The 19,546-nt window shown below is 40.2% G+C and overlaps 1 protein-coding gene across 1 annotated transcript in view; it reads right to left on the bottom strand.

Annotated features, from left to right (window-relative positions):
• Positions 1 to 19,546, bottom strand: part of cpo (couch potato) — a 572,642-nt gene that overhangs the window by 44,762 nt on the left and 508,334 nt on the right. Inside the window, exons 5-6 of the mRNA XM_067156211.2 lie at positions 18,461 to 18,599; positions 16,241 to 16,377 (exon numbers count right to left, since the gene is read on the bottom strand). Of these exons, the coding sequence (XP_067012312.2) occupies positions 16,241 to 16,377; positions 18,461 to 18,599 (276 nt within the window). The remainder of the gene's footprint in view (positions 1 to 16,240; positions 16,378 to 18,460; positions 18,600 to 19,546) is intronic.

Below are 19,546 nucleotides of genomic sequence, written 5' to 3' on the forward strand. Positions count from 1 at the left end.
TTAACAATCATAGACTATTTATGTGGTCACCCCAATGAAGATCCTTCCTTATATTAACACTTATGTACTTACAATGGTCCCCAAAATTAACTTTCACCCCATAAACGTAGTAATTAAAACTGAGAGGACTTTTCCTATTTGTGAAACTCACAACCTAACTTTTAACCCCGTTTATCATCAAACCATTGTCTACTCTCCATCTCACAACATTATTGCAGTTGTTCACAATCTTCTAACTTATTTATTACTCTGTACAGAACAATAATACTGCCCTGAGGAATTCCCCTCTTCAGTAGCGTAGCCAGGATTTCAGTTTGGGTGGGGTGGGGGTGGGGGGGCGGGGCATTAAGGTAGTTCTTCATCCAGAATTTTGTTTTGATAAGTGTCCAGACTTCCAGAGTTTAGGTGGTATAGAATACCTTAAAAGGAAATGAGTGTCCTTGGATACAAGTAAGAGTGGTGGATTCGTGCGGATTCCAGAAGCAAATAATAATATACATCATATATAAAAAGATTAATAAAAGTATATTAGTTAAAACTCGTGGACTCCTTGAACGACAGCCACACCCCCCTCCCGCCAGCTTCTGTTATTCCCATCCTAGTATAAGTGCATGAATGCAAGAATAAGTAGTTTGAGTAAAGATGCAATTTTCTGGTTTAGAATAAACACGGTAATAATAATTTCGTGTGGCTATTTATAGCCGAGTGCAACCCTTGTAAGGCATACACTGCGATGAGGGTGGGCAACATCTAACTGCTTGTTATTGTGGTGGAGGATAGTGTTATTTGTGGTGTCTGAGTTGCAGGAATGTTGGGGACAGCACACACACCCAGCCTCCGGGCTGTTGGTAGTAACCAATGAAGGTTAACATTTCCGACCCGGTCGGAAATCGAACCCGGGACCCTACGACCTACGACCTGGAAGGTAGTCACCTTCACGGGGCGTAGTACCAAAGTGGTTCCTTTTTTTAAGAAGACAAATTAAATGAAGATTCTACTTGCTCACAAACGAAGAACCATATTCAATAATGCAGCCGGTATTATGATTTCGATTCTTGGACATAATTACATCGCAACAATCAAAACCATCACTATCTACTGAAGATCCGTCACCGCACTCGGTACGACCGGCCTTCTTTTCATATCCACTGGGCGAGTTGGTCTTGCGGTTAGCTGTGAGCTTGCATCCGGGAGATAGTGGGTTCGAACACCACTGTCGGCAGCCCTAAAGATGAGTTTCCGTGGTTTCCCATTTTCACACTAGGCAAATGCTGGGGCTGTACTTTAATTGAGGGGATACTCCGGAGATAAAAATCGATATTTTGGTTATTTTGGTGAAAATTTTTTTATGACTGAAATTGAAAGGGTTGAGTTTCTTTTTTTCTTGTCACGAAATTTTTCCACTGAATTCAAAGAATTTATCACTATAATAACGCTTTGTTTGCCAATTGTAATTTTACACTTAAATCCCTTTTTTCTCCCATAATATTCTGCCAAATGTAACAAAATTTGTATGGTATATGTATCACAGCTATATTAAGAAACCTGCGTATGAAATTTTTGATTGCAGAATTTTCCAAGTAGTAGGGATTTTTAAGTCCAAAATTTTAGAACATAAAAATTACACAAACTTTAATACGATAGATCTCCTTGTATAAATTATGCACAGAAAAATCGATGCTTTTAAAGTGCTTTTAAAAGAAGTATTATCTACCTAATTACGGATTTATATTAACATGTTAATTAAATTTCATGAAGAAAATGGAATTAAACCTTTCAAAAGAAAACAAATATTTTGGAAAAACTATTAATTGTATATGAAAGAAATGGTCGTGATATCTCTACTTTTATGTAGGTGACATTCCCACAAAGTTTCGTGAAAATCCATGCTTTAGGTAAAAATATCTCCGGAGTGTCGCCTCAAGGCCACGGCCGTTTCCTTCCCACTCCTAGCCCTTTCCTTTCCCATCGTCGCCATAAGACCTACGGTGCAAGTTAAAGCAAATTCTAAATAAAAATACCGAGGATGCACATAGTTTGGCTTCTTTATGAAAAAACGGTCCATCTTCAAAAAAATGTACTTATATGGCACAAAATGAGGAACTAACGTGCAGCTCACACTCCTGTCACAGCCCTCCCAACGCTTCAACTCAAGCACGGTACAACCCCAGGATTCCTAGGATATTGCTGTTTCGTGCAACCGATGTGAAAAAGCTGATACGATGTTGGAAGCTTGCAACTATTTCTGGCCGTGGCCCCCGTTATCTCGGTGGTCACGTTCCGGCCCCCTACTGAATATCGCCTTGCTAATTGACTTTTCCTCATCTCTTGACATTTGTCAACACACGGTTATATTCCCTCTACAGGGAAATATCCCCGCGCATCACAAATCCTAAGTGGTTTCCTTTCACTCAAGCAGTACAAATATGGAGAATTATGTAAGGCCGTATTGAGCCTTGCTAGTAGATTCTTTGTCGCTACGTTAATTTAACATTTCGGCGTAATTTTTTAAGTTGTTAGTACCGTACGTAAAACAACGGCTGATCCTCGCTGTAGTTTCTGGAAACTGACTACGCCAGTGCCCTCTTAATTATTACAGGGTCAGATAAAGCTTTGCCTACTCAAATTCTCTGAGTTCTATTTTCTAGAAATATAGCCATCCATTCAGTCACTCTTTTTTTTCTATTCCAATATCCCTCATTTTTGGCAGTAGTCTCCCATGATCTACCCTATCAAATGCCTTAAGATAGGTCAATCTCGATACAGTCCATTTGACCTCCTGAACCTAGGATATCTGCTATATCTTGCTAGAATCCTACAAGTTGAGCTTCAGTGGAATAACCTTTCCTAAACCCAAACTGCCTTCTGTCAAACCAATTATAATTTCGCAAACATGTCTAATCTAATCAGAAAGAATGCTTTCCCAAATCTTATATGCAATGCATGTCAAACCGACTGGTCTGTAATTTTCAACTTTATATCTATCATCCTTTCCTTTATACACAGGGGCTACTATAGCAACTCCCCATTCACTTCGTATAGCTCCTTCATGCAAATAATAATCAAATAATTACTTCAGATATGGTACTATATCCCAACCCACTGCCTTTAGTATATCCCTAGAAATCTTATCAATTCCAGCCGCTTTTCTAGTTTTCAACTTTTGTATCTTAACTTACTGTAAATGTCATTGTTATCATAGGTAAATTTTAATACTTCTTTAGTGTTAGTCACCTCCTCTATCTGGACATTATCCTTGTAACCAACAATCTTTACATACTGCTGATTGAATACTTCTACCTTTTGAATATCCTCGCATACACACTCCCCTTGTTCATTAATGATTCCTGGAAAGTCCTTCCTGGAACCTATTTCTGTCTTACCCTTCCATTTTCACTACAATTTGTATTACTACCAATTATGCTTGCCATCATGTTATCCTTAGCTGACTTCTTTGCTATTCCCAGGAAATATATTGTCATTCTGAAAAATAAAAATCTCACACTTTTCGGAAAAGACGATTGAAAATTTATGAACACATTATCAGAATGAACAGTAACGGACTAACTGAAATAATTCTCAACCTGGCCCTTTCATCTAAAACCAAGAACTGAAATAGATCTCCAGGAAATAAACATATCGGAAGACATTGTACAGAACAGATGTAAATTCAGAATCAAAACAGACAATCACCACTTTGAAGACAAACCCAACACCAGAGCCGCTATAACTTGGACAGAAGAACGAAGGAAGAAGCTCAGCGAGAGGATGAAGAGATTTTGGGAGGAAAAGAAGGCCAACACATCAGCTAAGCAAGTTCAACCGTGCTCCTGAGTAGGGCATAACGATGTTAAAAAAATAATAAGAATTCCCTCCGTAATGTTTTCCCGACACAATTCGCTCTGGGACAGGATGTTCAAACCAGAACCGTCCCGATAAAACCTCACGAAGCTTTCTCTACTTGTTACAACGGGTGTATTGTGCTACTGCGTGTATATTTTTTTGCTAGTTGCTTGACGTCGCACCGGCGACGATGGGACAGGGAAGGGCTAGGAGGGGGAAGGAAGTGGCAGTGGCCTTAATTAAGGTACAGCCCCAGCATTTGCCTGGTGTGAAAATGGGAAACCACGGAAAACCATTTTCAGGGCTGCCGACAGTGGGATTCGAACCTACTATCTCCCGAATACTGGATACTGGCCGCACTTAAGCGAATGCAGCTATCGAGCTCGGTACTGCGAATATTTTCTGTGCCGCAGTTTGAAATGTTAATGAAAGTGATTCGTGTTGTTGTTTTGTGATACCATGATATAAAAAGTAAATGTGGAATTTAGGATGGGTGGATAGGTGCTAAGCTGTGAAAGAAAACTCCATCCTGGAAAATAAGAAGTGTGAAATAATTGAAGTTGATGCCATATTCTCCGTAGCACCAGTACAACGTGATATCAACATACGGTGTGATGAGGGTCACAGTTGTGCGCTATGAAAGTTGTGGAAAGGCACATGGTACGTACACACTACTACTGTTAAGGATTGCTCATGCCAATGCATGTGGATGAAATACTAGAAGTGGAAACAGCAGCTTTTAAACAGGAACTCCTGGACTGGTCTTCGAAAACTTAAATCTACACGATACTTCACGAAGGATATCTCTTCTCAAGTATTCAAACATCAGCTCGCCTATGATTCAAAGAAGTTAATTGAAGAATGTGGAGGGTACTCAAGCAGCTGGAGTGCAGTGCTAGTGACTATTACAGCCGACGTGCAGGACACAACTAAACATACTGTGATATCTTGATTATGAGAAAACCACTACAATCCAATGCACATTCTCAAGCTTTATCAACTTACCTGATTTTCAACAACATTATTTGAATAATCTGTCGACTAAGCTACACTCAGAGGCCGAAGTTCCAACTTCTTGTCTCAGTTTCATGCTACTATTCTTTAGAAAAGGCTTTTTGTTACTTGTTACCCACTCCCATACGTAAATTATGGAACAATGCTACAAGAAAAGTCATAGTAAGCTGCGTTGAACATGCGTGATAGAAACTTCAGAGACTGAATGCACACCTAAACGAGAACTGAGCAGTCGTCACATTTACCGCTAAAATCTCTCACCAACGCAGGTACCACTGCCTGCTACCAACTGAGGGGAGGGGCATTAGATACGTGCGCTATTTAATTGACTCTTTGCTATGTTAATTAATACATAAGCTATTCGTTGCTATGTCATTAAATACATTATCGGTTGCCAAGCTAATACGTGAGTTATTCGTTGCTATGTCATTAAATACATTATCGGTTGCTACGATAATACATGAGTTATTCGTTGCTATGTCATTAAATACATTATCGGTTGCTACGCTAATACATGAGTTATTCGTTGCTACGTCATTAAATACATTATTGGTTGCTACGCTAATACATGAGTTATTCGTTGCTATGTCATTAAATACATTATCGGTTGCTACGCTAATACATGAGTTATTCGTTGCTACGTCATTAAATACATTATTGGTTGCTACGCTAATACATGAGTTATTCGTTGCTATGTCATTAAATACATTATCGGTTGCTACGCTAATACATGAGTTATTCGTTGCTATGTCATTAAATATATTATTGGTTGCTACGCTAATACATGAGTTATTCGTTGCTATGTCATTAAATACATTGTCGGTTGCTACGCTAATACATGAGTTATTCGTTGCTATGTCATTAAATACATTATCGGTTGCTACGCTAATTCATAAGCTATTTGTTGCTATGTCATTAAATACATTATCGGTTGCTACGCTAATACATGAGTTATTCGTTGCTATGTCATTAAATACATTATCGGTTGCTACGCTAATACATGAGTTATTCGTTACTATGTTAATAAATACATTATTGGTTGCTACGCTAATACATGAGTTATTCGTTACTATGTTAATAAATACATTATTGGTTGCTACGCTAATACATAAGTTATTGGTTAGTATGTCAATAAATACATTATCGGTTGCTACGCTAATACATAAGCTATTCGTTGCTATGTGATTAAATACATTATTGGTTGCTACGATTATACATAAGCTATTCGTTGCTATGTGATTAAATACATTATTGGTTGCTACGGTAATACATAAGCTATTCGTTACTATGTCAATAAATACATTATCGGTTACTACGCTAATACATGAGTTATTCGCTGCTATGCTAATCAATAATTCATTGTTTGGATATGGATGTTCATGTGCGAAGGTTGCTATTTCAATATGTGTGTCCAACCCTTGTCCCTTTGTGATGTTTGGGACATCACTGAATATTTTTAATTATTGAACTATATATTTAATTGATAAGATGTATATATTTAATCACTGATAGGTCATTTTTAAATTAATATATATATATATACATATATACATATATATACATATATACATATAGGGTTTTTATCATCCATTTCAATCATCATTTCATTTCTTTGTATCGCGGCTATAACGTATTCTGAACGAACAAATTATTGGGTAAAGTATTTCAACATCATGCATATTTATAACTTGCAGTAAATTTTCCAATAGCCGTTGTGAGGTGACCAGAGTCAGCAGGCTAATTTCAGCCCAATTCCAAGAAAAGTACGTCATCTAGGTTACGAGAGACCTTACCTTCTCTACCTCATGAAGAGACAGTTGATACATTATTAACACCCACTTTTCAAACTCCGCTTCGGGACGCTTTATTTCAGCGAGAAAGTTCAGCCTATGTGAATGAACGTAATGAAGCAACGTGATGGATTCACAGCTATACATCGGAGAAGGGATGAGACCTCGAATCTTACTGGACCATGTGATATGGCTGATGGAAGGAGACTTTTGAACCGATATATACCACCGACAAGAGCTGGAGATTCAGATTCTTATTAGCATTAGCAGTCGTTTTCACATTCATACTCGTATTCTTACTCGTGAGCAGATTGTCACTTGTATTCGGACATTCTGATTCTGATTCTCACGCTTGGAAGATACTCTTACTACGATTCTACGTCTACACATCGGAGAAGATTTTAACTTAGTTCACTTCGCATCTGAGTATATTCTACTCAAAAGTTACTCTCATTGGGACTTGTTATCTCAATGACGAGAGGTAGTCAACGGGAGACCGGTTTTGACTAGTATAGGGGAGGAGAGCTTTTATTATGAATTTAGCTACGCTACTGTTCCGTAATACGGAAGAATACGAATGTATTCTCTCCATGAACATAACCCATGGTGGTTTTGCACTTAAAATTAGGACTCATTACGACTTTATGTAAGGAGTACAGTAGGAAGATTTAAGGACAGGAAATGTAGAAGTAGGACTGTAATCCAACAACAGAGAAGGCAGCCGGTACGAGATCCACACATCATCAGCTTCAAGACAACAGAGTCTACATATGGTGAGCTTATGGCATAAGTTACTGCAAGTCTTCGCGCAACAGTTCATTTTAAAAATTAATTTCATTCAATTTTTCTTTTGCTTCCGTAAGTTCAGATGTCGTTAAAACGCCGTTACGTCACGTTTTTCATCTTAATAAATAGCTGTTTTAATTTGTATTTTATGAAATGATTATTAATGATCCTTAAATTCCAAGTTAGTGCACTTAATGGTTTGTATTCCGTTCACCTCACCCCTGGGAGTTTTTTGAGTCTCATTACGTATTATTATTATTATTATTATTATTATTATTATTATTATTATTATTATTATTATTATTATTATTATTATTAATTATCTACTTTTGTTTTCAAGCCATAAGCTTGAAGACCGGCGCCCTTGGGATACTGTTTATGGAGAAACAATGACATATCATTTATTTATTTTAATATTAAAGTGACCCGCCACGTTATAATTTTGTCATACATCTGTGGGCCAAGTGGGTACGTCACATCTTTTCTCCATGGCAGCGTTGCTCAGCTGGACGTAAGGCTCCATAAGAGTCTTTAGAGAGCCCTATCTGGACGCAGTGCGGCCGGGCTGGCGTGACGTGGCAAGCATACGTCACAGTGAGGCGAGAGAGCGGGCACACTTTGCAGTGGGACTACGAAGCTTTGCTTCACTACTCCGCGACATGCTCACTGGGGTGCAGTATTTAAAAGAAAACGCTATAATCGCAAAAAAGAAAACAAACAAAAGACTGACCCTTCCAAAATATTCCGATTTGGGTTATACTGCCCTCGATATAAACAGTCAGTTTTATTTTCTTATGTTTATCTTTTCGAAGGAAACTGACACGTTAATTACATCATGGAAAAGTACAGGGATTAAGCGTACAAGCTACGATTTACAATTCCTTGAATGGGCATGACAGTATTTCCATTAAAAAAAAATAGAATTCCTGTTATTCATTACGAAAAAAGTAATATAAATACATAATTCAACAAGTTTACTGCTTGATTTTGCACAGCGTTGTTGTGTTGTATGACTTTCTCTGTTCACTGAAGTTCTGAAAATAGTATTTAAAATTTAACAGGCGTCCATTGATAATAGCCAGCCTCTAGATGGCGAAGGAGTTTCGTTACGAGTGAGGACATAGATATTTACGGTAGGTACTGTTCAACAATGTAAATGTATCTACCAGATAGATGTACAGTATCCTTCAACTGGTGTTATTCGCGGTAAGCATAATTGGATTGTTGGTGAGTTTATCAGATAAAACAACTACAAGCCACAGCTAATTCACCTTAACTCCATAACATTTTTTAAAGCACCTCTTAAAATTCAATAGTGGAGATTGTAATTCATTACGTAGATTATAAAATATTTGAGGTTTATTGTATCCGGTCAAACTACATGAACTGCTACGAACATAAATTGAAAATGACGTGGCTTTCTGTCTCCATTTCATACTCGGGTATCGTCGCAGTGATCGCGAGTGACACGGCCTGTGACGCAGCCCGCCGGCGCTCGCGGGGTTGGGTATGAAGTGAGATGAATCTTTGGAGCGAGTTTTTACGACCGGATGCCCTTCCTGACATCAACCTCATCAGAGGAGTTAGTGAGATGAAATGAATGACGTGATATATAATAGTAGGGAGAGGGTGAAACCCGGCGCCGACACGTAGCCTACTCCTCTCTCCATCCGACGGACGAATCACCGTCAGCAGTGTCGTCGTCGTATGCCCTCATTCTATATGAACACCACGGATAGGTTTGGAATTTAATCCAGGCATCTGGCACGCAAATTAATGATTATAAATTTTATATCACCACCTATCCTACCCTGTCAACCAACATTCTGAAGCTGAACGGGACTCGAACCGGCTAACCACGGTATAGACTTCAAACCCAAACGATCAGGCGGGCAAACGTTCTGGTTTGAGTTGACATATTTTTGTTATCTACACACCGTTTTGTTCAGGAAGCTCCGATGAATATTTTGGTAGATAAAATAATAATTTTATTCTTTGACCACGTTCATTTCCTGACTGCAGCACTTGCAGAATTTTAACAGCATTTAACTAAACAATGACGCTTAATCTGAAGATTACGACTTTGCTGTCATCAGAAGACAATATCTTTGTAGTTAGTTCAATAATGTATCTAAATACTATGGGTAATGAAGTGATTACAATTATTATTCACAATTAAGGAATATCAGTTGGACTGCTGCATGTCATTTCTCACGACATTAAATTGGCAAATATCGACGAAAGTAACCTTTTAATTAAGATAAATCGGCAATCGAAGTCAACAGCTTTTCCATAGAGGAGTTTTCATGTCTATCACGCAACCTTAGACGGCTAGAGCTATGACTATAGTGCGTGGACCGTTTGGTCAAGGCTGGTCTAACGAGATCTAGTTGGCTGTGGTAAAGCTTCGGCGCGAACATTGGTTATCCACGGCGTCGCTCTAACCAAGGCAGATTTGGAACATGACTGAGAGCGCGGGCAGTCAGTTGTCATTCTCCGTATGATGTGACGTTTGATGAGAACAGAGTGAAAGTGATTTGGGTAATCACGGAGAGAATTGGAGGTGTGTATCGCTTAACTCCAAACGACGCGATGGCGGTAATCATAACTTGGACAGTTTATCTGAAATAGCGCAGAAAGCACAGCGGAGAGTGAACTAATGCATAAGAAGGGAAACAGTCAATATTCCCCAAGACTTGTTACTCCATGATGTGCGATATATAAAAATAATTTGAAAGGAAAATATGAACAACACTATCAACATTTACCTAAAAATAAAGATGAAATCATGTATATTTCCGTCATGGCTCAGCCATTTGCCAACTTCCTCGCAGACTCGTTTGTAGCAAAATACTGAACTCCCTCTTCCCTCCGCATCTATGGACTTCAGATCAGATAGGGTGACCAAGGCATTTCACCCGAACATTTTGTGGGAGTAATTAAGTGTCCGCTATGTTAGTTTAAGAAGTCTGGGAAGGTAACTGACGAAACAATATCTTGAGTACCGAGCTCGATAGCTGCAGTCGCTTAAGTGCGGCCAGTGTCCAGTATTCGGGAGACAGTAGGTTCGAATCCCACTGTCAGCAGCCCTGAAGATGGTTTTCCGTGGTTTCCCATTTTCACACCAGGCAAATGCTGGGGCTGTACCTTAATTAAGAACACGGCCGCTTCCTTCCTACTCCTAGACCTTCCCTGTCCCATCGTCGCCATAAGACCTATCTGTGTCGATGCGACGTAAAGCAACTAGCAAAAAAAAAAAACAAAAAAAAAAAATCTTGAGTCAATTGAAAACAATGAATCGAAAAATAAATACCTTAACAATGTAATTTCTAGAATGGATGATGTAAAAACGGTGTATTTTCGTTACAGAAACTAAAGTGTTTCCTGTGTGTAGGTTTACTAAGAACGAGGTTACATATGAGGCAGGGGAACGACCGGTACAGTTCGCTATCAGGACTTCCTTTGGATGTGTGCCGTGCTACGTTTGGTGAAGGACGCATGGTCGGCTAATGGGCATGCTGTCAATAAGAGGAAAATTTATTTTTTTGCTTGGTGTTGTGTCGCTTTTAGTCTTTAGTCCGTATTTATGTTTCACATGAAGTGAAAATTGTTAGGTATTGCTAACTTGATGTTTGGCGTAATGCTTTTAAAAATACGCTCTATGCATCTTATTCTCTTACACAAAGTGCACGCAAAGTTGATCTCTTCTCATCAAATATTAAAGTGATTTTTCGTGCTACAAACTTCCCACGACACTTCGCCATGTCAGTTCGGCAGCCATGTTGTGTATGTATTGTAGTTGCTCCTAGCGCATCGTACATCTAGTTGGCCGTGGTTTATTATGTTTCACCTGCACATCAGATCTCATGTCACCATTGCTCCGGATGTAGGCTACTTATTGTGAGGAAACTTTTCTGTGTCGATTTAACACTTTTCAGTCCGTCGAATACACAACTTATAACACATACCTATACCACACACACTAATAAACAAATTACATGTTTCGCTCCCCAAGAATATCCTTAGATTCTATAAAATCGCTTAAAATCATGTGCGTATTGCTTATGTTGCGTAAAGTTATCGATAATTGTGATGAACAAGTGAGAAACCTCCAGCGACTACGTTTGTTAGTGTTTTCGACACGCTGAAAAGCTTTGAGGTTACGATGGAAGTAAGTAAAAGTCTACATTAAATTTACGAAGAAGCGTCAAGTTTGTAGGAGTCAGCAACCTCAGAACGCAATCTCGAGAGTTTCAGAATATATATCGATAACGACCGAATGAAAAAGAAGAACTGTTAACAACAAACCAGATAAAAGTGGAAGGTGCTGTTCTGAGTAAGTGTTAAGAGTACGTGGTAAGTAACTACCACAAGTTGATGATAAAACTGCGATGAGTACATCATGGAGAAAATAGTTATGGCAGCCTTCACGTTAGAGATCATATTGGAAAAACGTATTAAGTTGGGATTGCTATTTTGAAACGAGTCGTATGAAGATAGTAACCAATATAAATTTTTAACTTAGTGAAAAATTTGCTCTTCCACCGTGATTCATTAATTTTGACCTTGAAACTTAGCATCATTTTCACCTTTGCTCCAAATGTGAGATAGATAGCATTGTGGTTTGTGAAAGGGAACTACGGGAACATTACAACGTTTTATATAAAAAGGATAGACATAATTCAAGAACACACAATACGACAGAGCTACTTCTGCAGACAACCATGGTGCTATCAATAGAAAGCTCTATTACCAGTCCAAGTGCTTGTTAAATACTATGCACATCCGTTGACAGTAAACTAAATACATATCTAGCAGAGACGAGCTAGGGCAGGTTATGCCTAAGTTAATCAAAGGATGTTTAATGTGTATGGTTAGGGATTTATTCTAAATAGAAGGTGACGAGGGAAATCTATTCAACTTCCGTCGTGTGTGGAATGTTTCGCATGAGAATTAAACCCAAAGTAACGATCTGAAATCACGATAGTGATCAGCTACGAAAATCTCTGTCAATGAGAAATTAAAGAGAGTACGACATCAGAACTTGCAGATCAAAACAGACCGGTTGATAACCAGTGTAAGTGGTATCGTCCATTTAGACGTGCTGCTGTGTCCGTGAGCTCAGTCCCACGCAGTCACGCCTACTTTCAACGAAGAATCATGCATCTGCACAACAGCCAACGGCAGTTAATATAAATGCCAATAATAAACAATAATAATAATAATAATAATAATAATAATAATAATAATGGCGGGCTAAGTGGCTCAGACGGTTGAGTGCTGTCTTCTGACCCCAACTTGGCAGTTTCGATCCTGGCTCAGTCCGATGGTATTTGAAGGTGCTCAAATACGTCAGCCAAGTGTCAGGAGACTTACCGGCACGTAAATTAACTCATGCGGGACTATATTCCGGCACCTCAACGTCTCCGAAAACCGTAAAATTAGTTAATAATAATAATAATAATAATAATAAATACATAATTTTCCGGAAAACACAAAATGAACGCAGGCTGACACATCCTCTGACGGTCGAGAGCACGTTAACCACTGACATAACATGACGTAATACTTGTTCTCAAACTCATTAATGAACGTAGTTCTAATGAGCCGTATCTGTGGTAGTAACGACAATGTCCGGCTCCTCAGAGTAGTGTTATTCCTTTCATAGCCCCGGGTTCAATTCCCGGCCAAGTAGGAGATTTTAACCTTAAATGGTAAATTGTCTTCGCAACCTGTACACCTCCAGCACAATGACAGATGGCGCCCACCCTTACAGGCTAGAAATAACCACACGAGCACAATAAGCGTTACTTTGATCCTATTAGGCCTCTTTCCTTGTTCGATTGGTCGCTGTCGCCTTCTTCTTCTTCCCTTCTTTAAACATATTTTTTTGACTTTTACACTTTGTTTTACGTCGCACCGACAGAGACAGTGGGAAGGAGCTGCCATGACTTTATTTAAGGTGTAGCCCCAGCATTTCCCTGGTGTGAAAATAGGAAACTACGGAAAACCATCTTCAGGGTTGCCGACAGTGGGGTTCGAACCCACTATCTCCCGAATACTCGATACTGGCCGCACTAAAGCGACTGCAGCTATCGAGCTTGGTCTTTAATCAACTGTAGTATGTTAAACTGTAACTAGTAGTTTAAGTATCGTGTTGTAACCTCCCTCAACACCAGACACGGTATTGGTTGTTCATATTCACTGATTATGGTGTCGAACATTCCGAACTCTTGCGAATTTTGAACACAATAGGAATAGACAGTGAAGATAGCTGTATGAAGATCAAGAAGCTTCCGGGAGAATTGGAAACTCCGCTACCAAGGAGTACGGCAAGGATGTGTATTATCTCCCCTGCTGTTTAATCTTCCGAGCTACTCTTCAAGCTTACGGTAGGCTGATCAACAACCTATACTCTTCAGCGTCTGGTAGGCAGAAGGGGATAAGCTGGTGATGGACGTAACACGCACATCTTATGAACATGTATGGGGAACTAGTTGAACGAGTACCTTACCAGCTGGATTACTGAGGACTTAGATCCGTGTACGAATAGCAATAGCTTTCTGAGAATGTGTGACACGTCACATGCTGCTGTACGGCGCTGAAACATGTAGGACATGTTGAGAGATGTGAGTGTTGCGGACCTCGTCTCCAATGCTGCCGTATGACGAGGCAGCACAGCACAGCCAAGAAAAGAAAATCGGCCTAGGCCTATATCATGAGGAATGAAAAGTAGAGGTCACGGTCTGGATTCCAGCAGACTGATCAGGACAGACTTCAGAGTTGTTGTGTCGCTGTCAGTCTAGACGACCTGTGGCCGGGCTTACAAGTCTACCACTGACCTTCATATCGTTATCAATTGTATTCCTAGTATTTTCTTAGGTTATTTCATAGAACTTGGAAATTACCGCAATCTCCCTCAGTAAATTATTTCTAAACCTAATTCTTTCACCTCTAGCCGAATATCTGCCCCAATTAAATGGTGTCAGCTCGCTTTCATATCTTCCATATCTCCGTATTTTTGGAGAGGAGTTACGATATGAATTTGTCGCCTGTATTCTACTTTTTGACTTCTCGTTCGCGGGCGCTGTGGTCACTTGCAAGCCCTACTCACGTACTTGATTTTTTCGTTGCTGGTATCCAGACCTACCTTTCGGGCCTTTCATCCTATCTAACATGACAGTTACTACTGTACTGGGCATCCACTGAAGTCCACTGAGATAATTATGTTGTTGTTATACATTTGGATTATATTTTCTTGTTAAACATGTTTCTGTTGGAAACTAGAAGGCTAGAATTAAAGCTGAATGTCGCGGGTTCGAATTCATACAAGAAATTGTGAAATTCATCTGTGGTCATGTCAAAGATATGTTCTGACAAGCTCTGGTCGGCAGATTGTGTTACTTTAAAATATCTTCGACCTGCCCAAAACTCGCCGACTACAAGGCAGACAGGACATCAAACAAGGCTAAGAATGCATCTTACGAAACAAATAGACGAATTCTACGAAAACAAGACACACTGAGATGGATTGGCGAAATCAAACAGGCACACACCAGTAGATGTCCAAAACAGCGCAATCTTCAGATCCAAAATTCAAAAAAATGGAAACTTCACCAACTAACTGTAACTACTTTGCGTAAGTCCTAATGGGCTTATTTGCATATAATGTAAATAAACACACATTTGTGATGAAAACTAGCAACAAGACTGGTAAAAAGTGGTCAGAAGAACGGAACAGGCAACACAGTGAGTTCATGAAGAGAGTTTGGAAGAATAGGAAGGCGAAAATCATGAAGCCAATAGAAAAAGTAAAAAAAAAAATAAGAAAAAAAGAAATAACATTACAAAACGTTAATTGGTGAATTTTTTGATAGGATACATTCTAATCTAATTTTAATTAAAAAACTAAATCTACAAACTGTCATTGTCAATTTCTATTGTGCATTAAAATGGGATAATGTTTGCTTGAAGAACAGTGCGAATGAACTAGTGTCACTCTTTTCAGAAATCACTTTTACAAATAAAAAAATCAGTCAACTTCTTTTCTTTTCAGCCATAGAAGTGATGTAAAGGGGCCTAACAACTAAGGCCTTAGGCGGCAGCACGACACTGGACATGTGCCGTCTTGTCCAAGAGTTTGACAGGAGTGAGGTATACAGCGGTAGTTTCTCCTGTGTCGATTTCGCCAGGATCCTACAAACCGACTCCCACAAGAAGGAAATATCAGCACATTCTGTGAAAGAATATGCGGCTTTCGTATTGGAGAAGAGACAGTTAACACTCTGTTATTACTGGACATTCCAACTAAATAATGCATCGTATGAGCACAGGAATCCCTCTAGGCAAAGCGAAAATTGAATAAAAATCTGTCCAGCGTTTTCGAGATAGAATCGAACACAGATACACAGGATGTGTCAAAATTATAGTTACAAATTACAGGCTTGTGTATAGGACAATAAGTTAAACAGAGGTCCAGAAACAGTTTCCGAGATATGGGGGAAACAGACTTGTTCCAGCGTCTGGTATTTGTAGCACGTGAGGTACGGTGAATACAAGACGCCATCTCGGAGCTGGTTCGTTCCCTTGTTCAATTGTCCTCTACTCACTCCTGCAGACGCTGAAGTAAGCACTTGGAGAGGTAAATGCATGCGTCGTGCCATCTATTAGTAGCTCCGAGGGCGCGTTCAGTGTTAGTGTGCTGTGTGCAGAGAGAGACAGACCAATTGTAGACTAACATGGGCGCCAGCCTGGTGAAGCTGCGAATCCGCCGTTTTGTCTGCAGATAGTCAAAGATAGGAACGTACAGGGACCTGCGGATGTAGTGCCGGGTGGACGAGGGTGGCGTGTTGGAGTGCTGCCCCCGGCAGTTCGGCGGCGGCTGAGTACGCCAGGGGATGATGCCACAGCTCAGGTGCGCCCGGGAAGAAAGGCGCTCCAAGATCTGCAACAAATACAAGGTCATTAGCACAGAGTCTACAGTCTACAAGCGAGATCTACTTAACGCACGTCCACACCAAGGTATACAGCGGAGGTACCGGACGCCCTTAAGACTGCAATGACATTACCACATTTTACAAAGGAACAGGTGGCCCAATCTTGAATCTAGTTTCAATCAATGGAGTGTTTCTTGATCTCATTCTAGCAAGAGGAGTGGGCACGTACTCAAGTAAACAGTAGAGGCCTGCAGCAAGTGACGAGAAGGCCTACTGACGTCACGAACTCGCGGACACTTAAGAAAGAAAGGAGATCTCCAACGCGGTGTCATTAATTCAAGAGGCCACCTTGTAGTGATGCTGCTAATGAACCAGGCTGCAGCGCCGAGCAGCTCGGCAACAGCATGTGAGGACATCATATACATTTCACTTATTAGTGAAATTAACATTTCCAAAGAACTTTACTTTGGTTGTATTGTCAGCGTACTCTAACCACGTACATGGTGGTGATAATATCCTCTACAGTTGTCGTCAATGCTAGAGGAAAAAGACGAGTGAGTCATTTTCATGGCCGTTACAAATCGTTGCACAAAACCTAGAACTGAAGTTTTTGATTGCTTGATTGGTCCATGAACATTCTGTGTGTACAATGATGGCTCGATCAGATGCCTCCTTGCTGTTGACGTGGACTCGGATGGTATTGCATATTTCTTTAAAACATTGTGTATATTTGTCCATAGCTTTGTGAACAATTGGTAGCACTGGAACTACAGAAAATGTTATTTCTGCACAAACATGGGCGTTAAGAGGCAGTCGTTATTTAAATATATTTATTAGTATATGAACGAGAATGTTACATTTCAACAAGTGTTATACTTGACTTTGAAACTTGTGTAGCTCTAGCGATGTGTTTCTTTCGACATGCCGCAAGGTCAACTAGATTTTTAAAATTCACTTGCAGTGCACTTGAAGAACAAAACCATGCTCGTCGTGTTTGGCAGTCTTTCATCACTCAGGTTGTTGACGTCTTGTTCTTATTTGGTTACATCAAGCCGTACGTAAGAATCCAGATGTCCATCTCTTTCATGCTTGCAAATATTGTCTCACGGAAACAATTTTAGAGCTTCAATAGTGTGCATGTGTCGCTGCGAACAACAGATCACGTTCAAGTCCACCGACACACTTCAAACACAAGTAGCTCCGTCGTCATTAAAAAATGATATGGTACTATTCATTCCGGAGGCTGGGAGATTCCTCAGTGTGGTGCACAACATGAGTTTCCACAGCTACCTACGTGTGAGGGGACTGTTTGCGCCCACCTCGTGTCGAGTTCTTTTCCCACCCAATTACTTTATCTCTTGTTATTCTTGTTAAAAGTGATTTTTGGCCACTCAGCCGATTTTTAAACTTCTTCTTTCCCACCCAGCATTTATTTTCGAAAGAGTTTGTTAAAATACCTTTTCACGTTATATTTCTTTCGCACGATGCACAATAAACACACATGCTTGTGATTTAGGGAAGTATCATGCTGGTACTAAGTTTGTTGTATTTTACCAGGAGGCTGGTGGGTTATTGAGACTTCCGACTTCCTGGTTCGTATAGGGTCCATCACCTTCTGTCGATCGTCTGTGGTCAATGGTTATTCACTCCTTGCCGTCTCCTGACGGACTCCATCTCCCAGTGTCCTTGACAAGCAGTGCCACCATACACGTGAGGTAATTGAAATGGGCTGTCATCCTGCCTGTACCTCTGGGTAGTGTCAAGAAAGGACCTCCACTGTACTGGACAGCTCGATGCCTATCGCTTCGTGCTGTCCGTTTGAACTATATTTATAAGTTTGGAATGTGAAATAGAAGCATTGTTATTGCTACGTCTTTTGAGAAGAAGGAAGAGTCGTAGGAAAACTAGAACATTCTAGGTAGAAAGCAGCAGTCTACTTGGCCTGTATGAAGACGGATTTATTAATTAATTGTTTCCTGTTTTGTGCTAATACTCTTCCTTGTTCTGTTGAGATGAGGGCCACCACCAAGCAAGCCGGCGCTACAGTGACCTTGGTGTGGATGAAGGAGGTGCCAGTGCTGTGCTACTTACGTCCGGACAGTGGGTGCATTAGAGTCGTGTGTGTGGCTGCAGTTGCGCTCTGCTGCTTGGGCTTGCTAACCTTGGTGTTACTTTTAGCAAACTCCAGGCGGATCGTTTGGGGCATATCAGGATCGAACCTGACACCCTGCTGCAAAGAAAGGGCCGTACTAACCAGAGACAGACAACTTCAAAACAGAGTGCACAAGAACAATACAAAATAGTCATTAGCTAGGACAGAGCCATTCCGAGAGCGCAAGCACCACTTTCTGGTCGAAATGAAATAACTCAGAATTCGTAAATTTTGAAAACAAGTTATTTTTCAGCTCAGTAGAATTCATTCTCTGAATGACTCTGTCCTAGAGTAGGAGCGATGGGTGCTAGTAGGTGACAATAGGGTGCTCCAAAACGTGACGACTGATCTCCTTCATGCGATATCTGTACACAACTAATAAAAGTCAAATTTACACTTTTACAGCAACATGAGGGTAGCGGATTTCTGAAGTACGTTCGGCTAGTGCGGATCGAGACACCACTGCACTACGTACCTCCGGTTTACTGAAAAAACCTTCTCGCAATCACTGAAATTGAATTATTGCACTGAACACGGCATTTGTTTTCTTTAAATAAGTTACCTTCATAGGATATATATTGTCATAAAGAAAACGATGATATTGAAATAAGTTTCATTGTTGTTAAGTGCGGTCAGTACATGTGAGAGCGTGTGCGCACTAAAGAGCACGAATGATTTTATAATAGCTGCATTAAGATTTGCAATCCACAGAAATCCTCTCCCTCTAGCGTTGACTATGTTACAGGAGACTTGGGCGTGAAAAAGCCTTCAGCAATTCAAACTTTGTTTTCCCCACTTCTTTGAATAGATCAAGCTTTCCTGTACTACCTCACAGGCCATTTCCGAAAGTGACAAATCTCGGGAGCCAATGAAGCGACTCAGCAGACTTGAAGTAGCGTCTGCTTCGTCTCAGTGTCCGTTCTCATTCAGCAGAGATCTGACAAACAAACTTCCACTACCACCAGCTCTTGGAGAGCACGATCGCAAATGACAAGTGGCTAGCTGTAACCGGAACGACAAGAAAA

The sequence above is a fragment of the Anabrus simplex genome, chromosome 12 (genome assembly GCF_040414725.1).
Source record: "Anabrus simplex isolate iqAnaSimp1 chromosome 12, ASM4041472v1, whole genome shotgun sequence".
Taxonomy (NCBI): domain Eukaryota; kingdom Metazoa; phylum Arthropoda; class Insecta; order Orthoptera; family Tettigoniidae; genus Anabrus; species Anabrus simplex.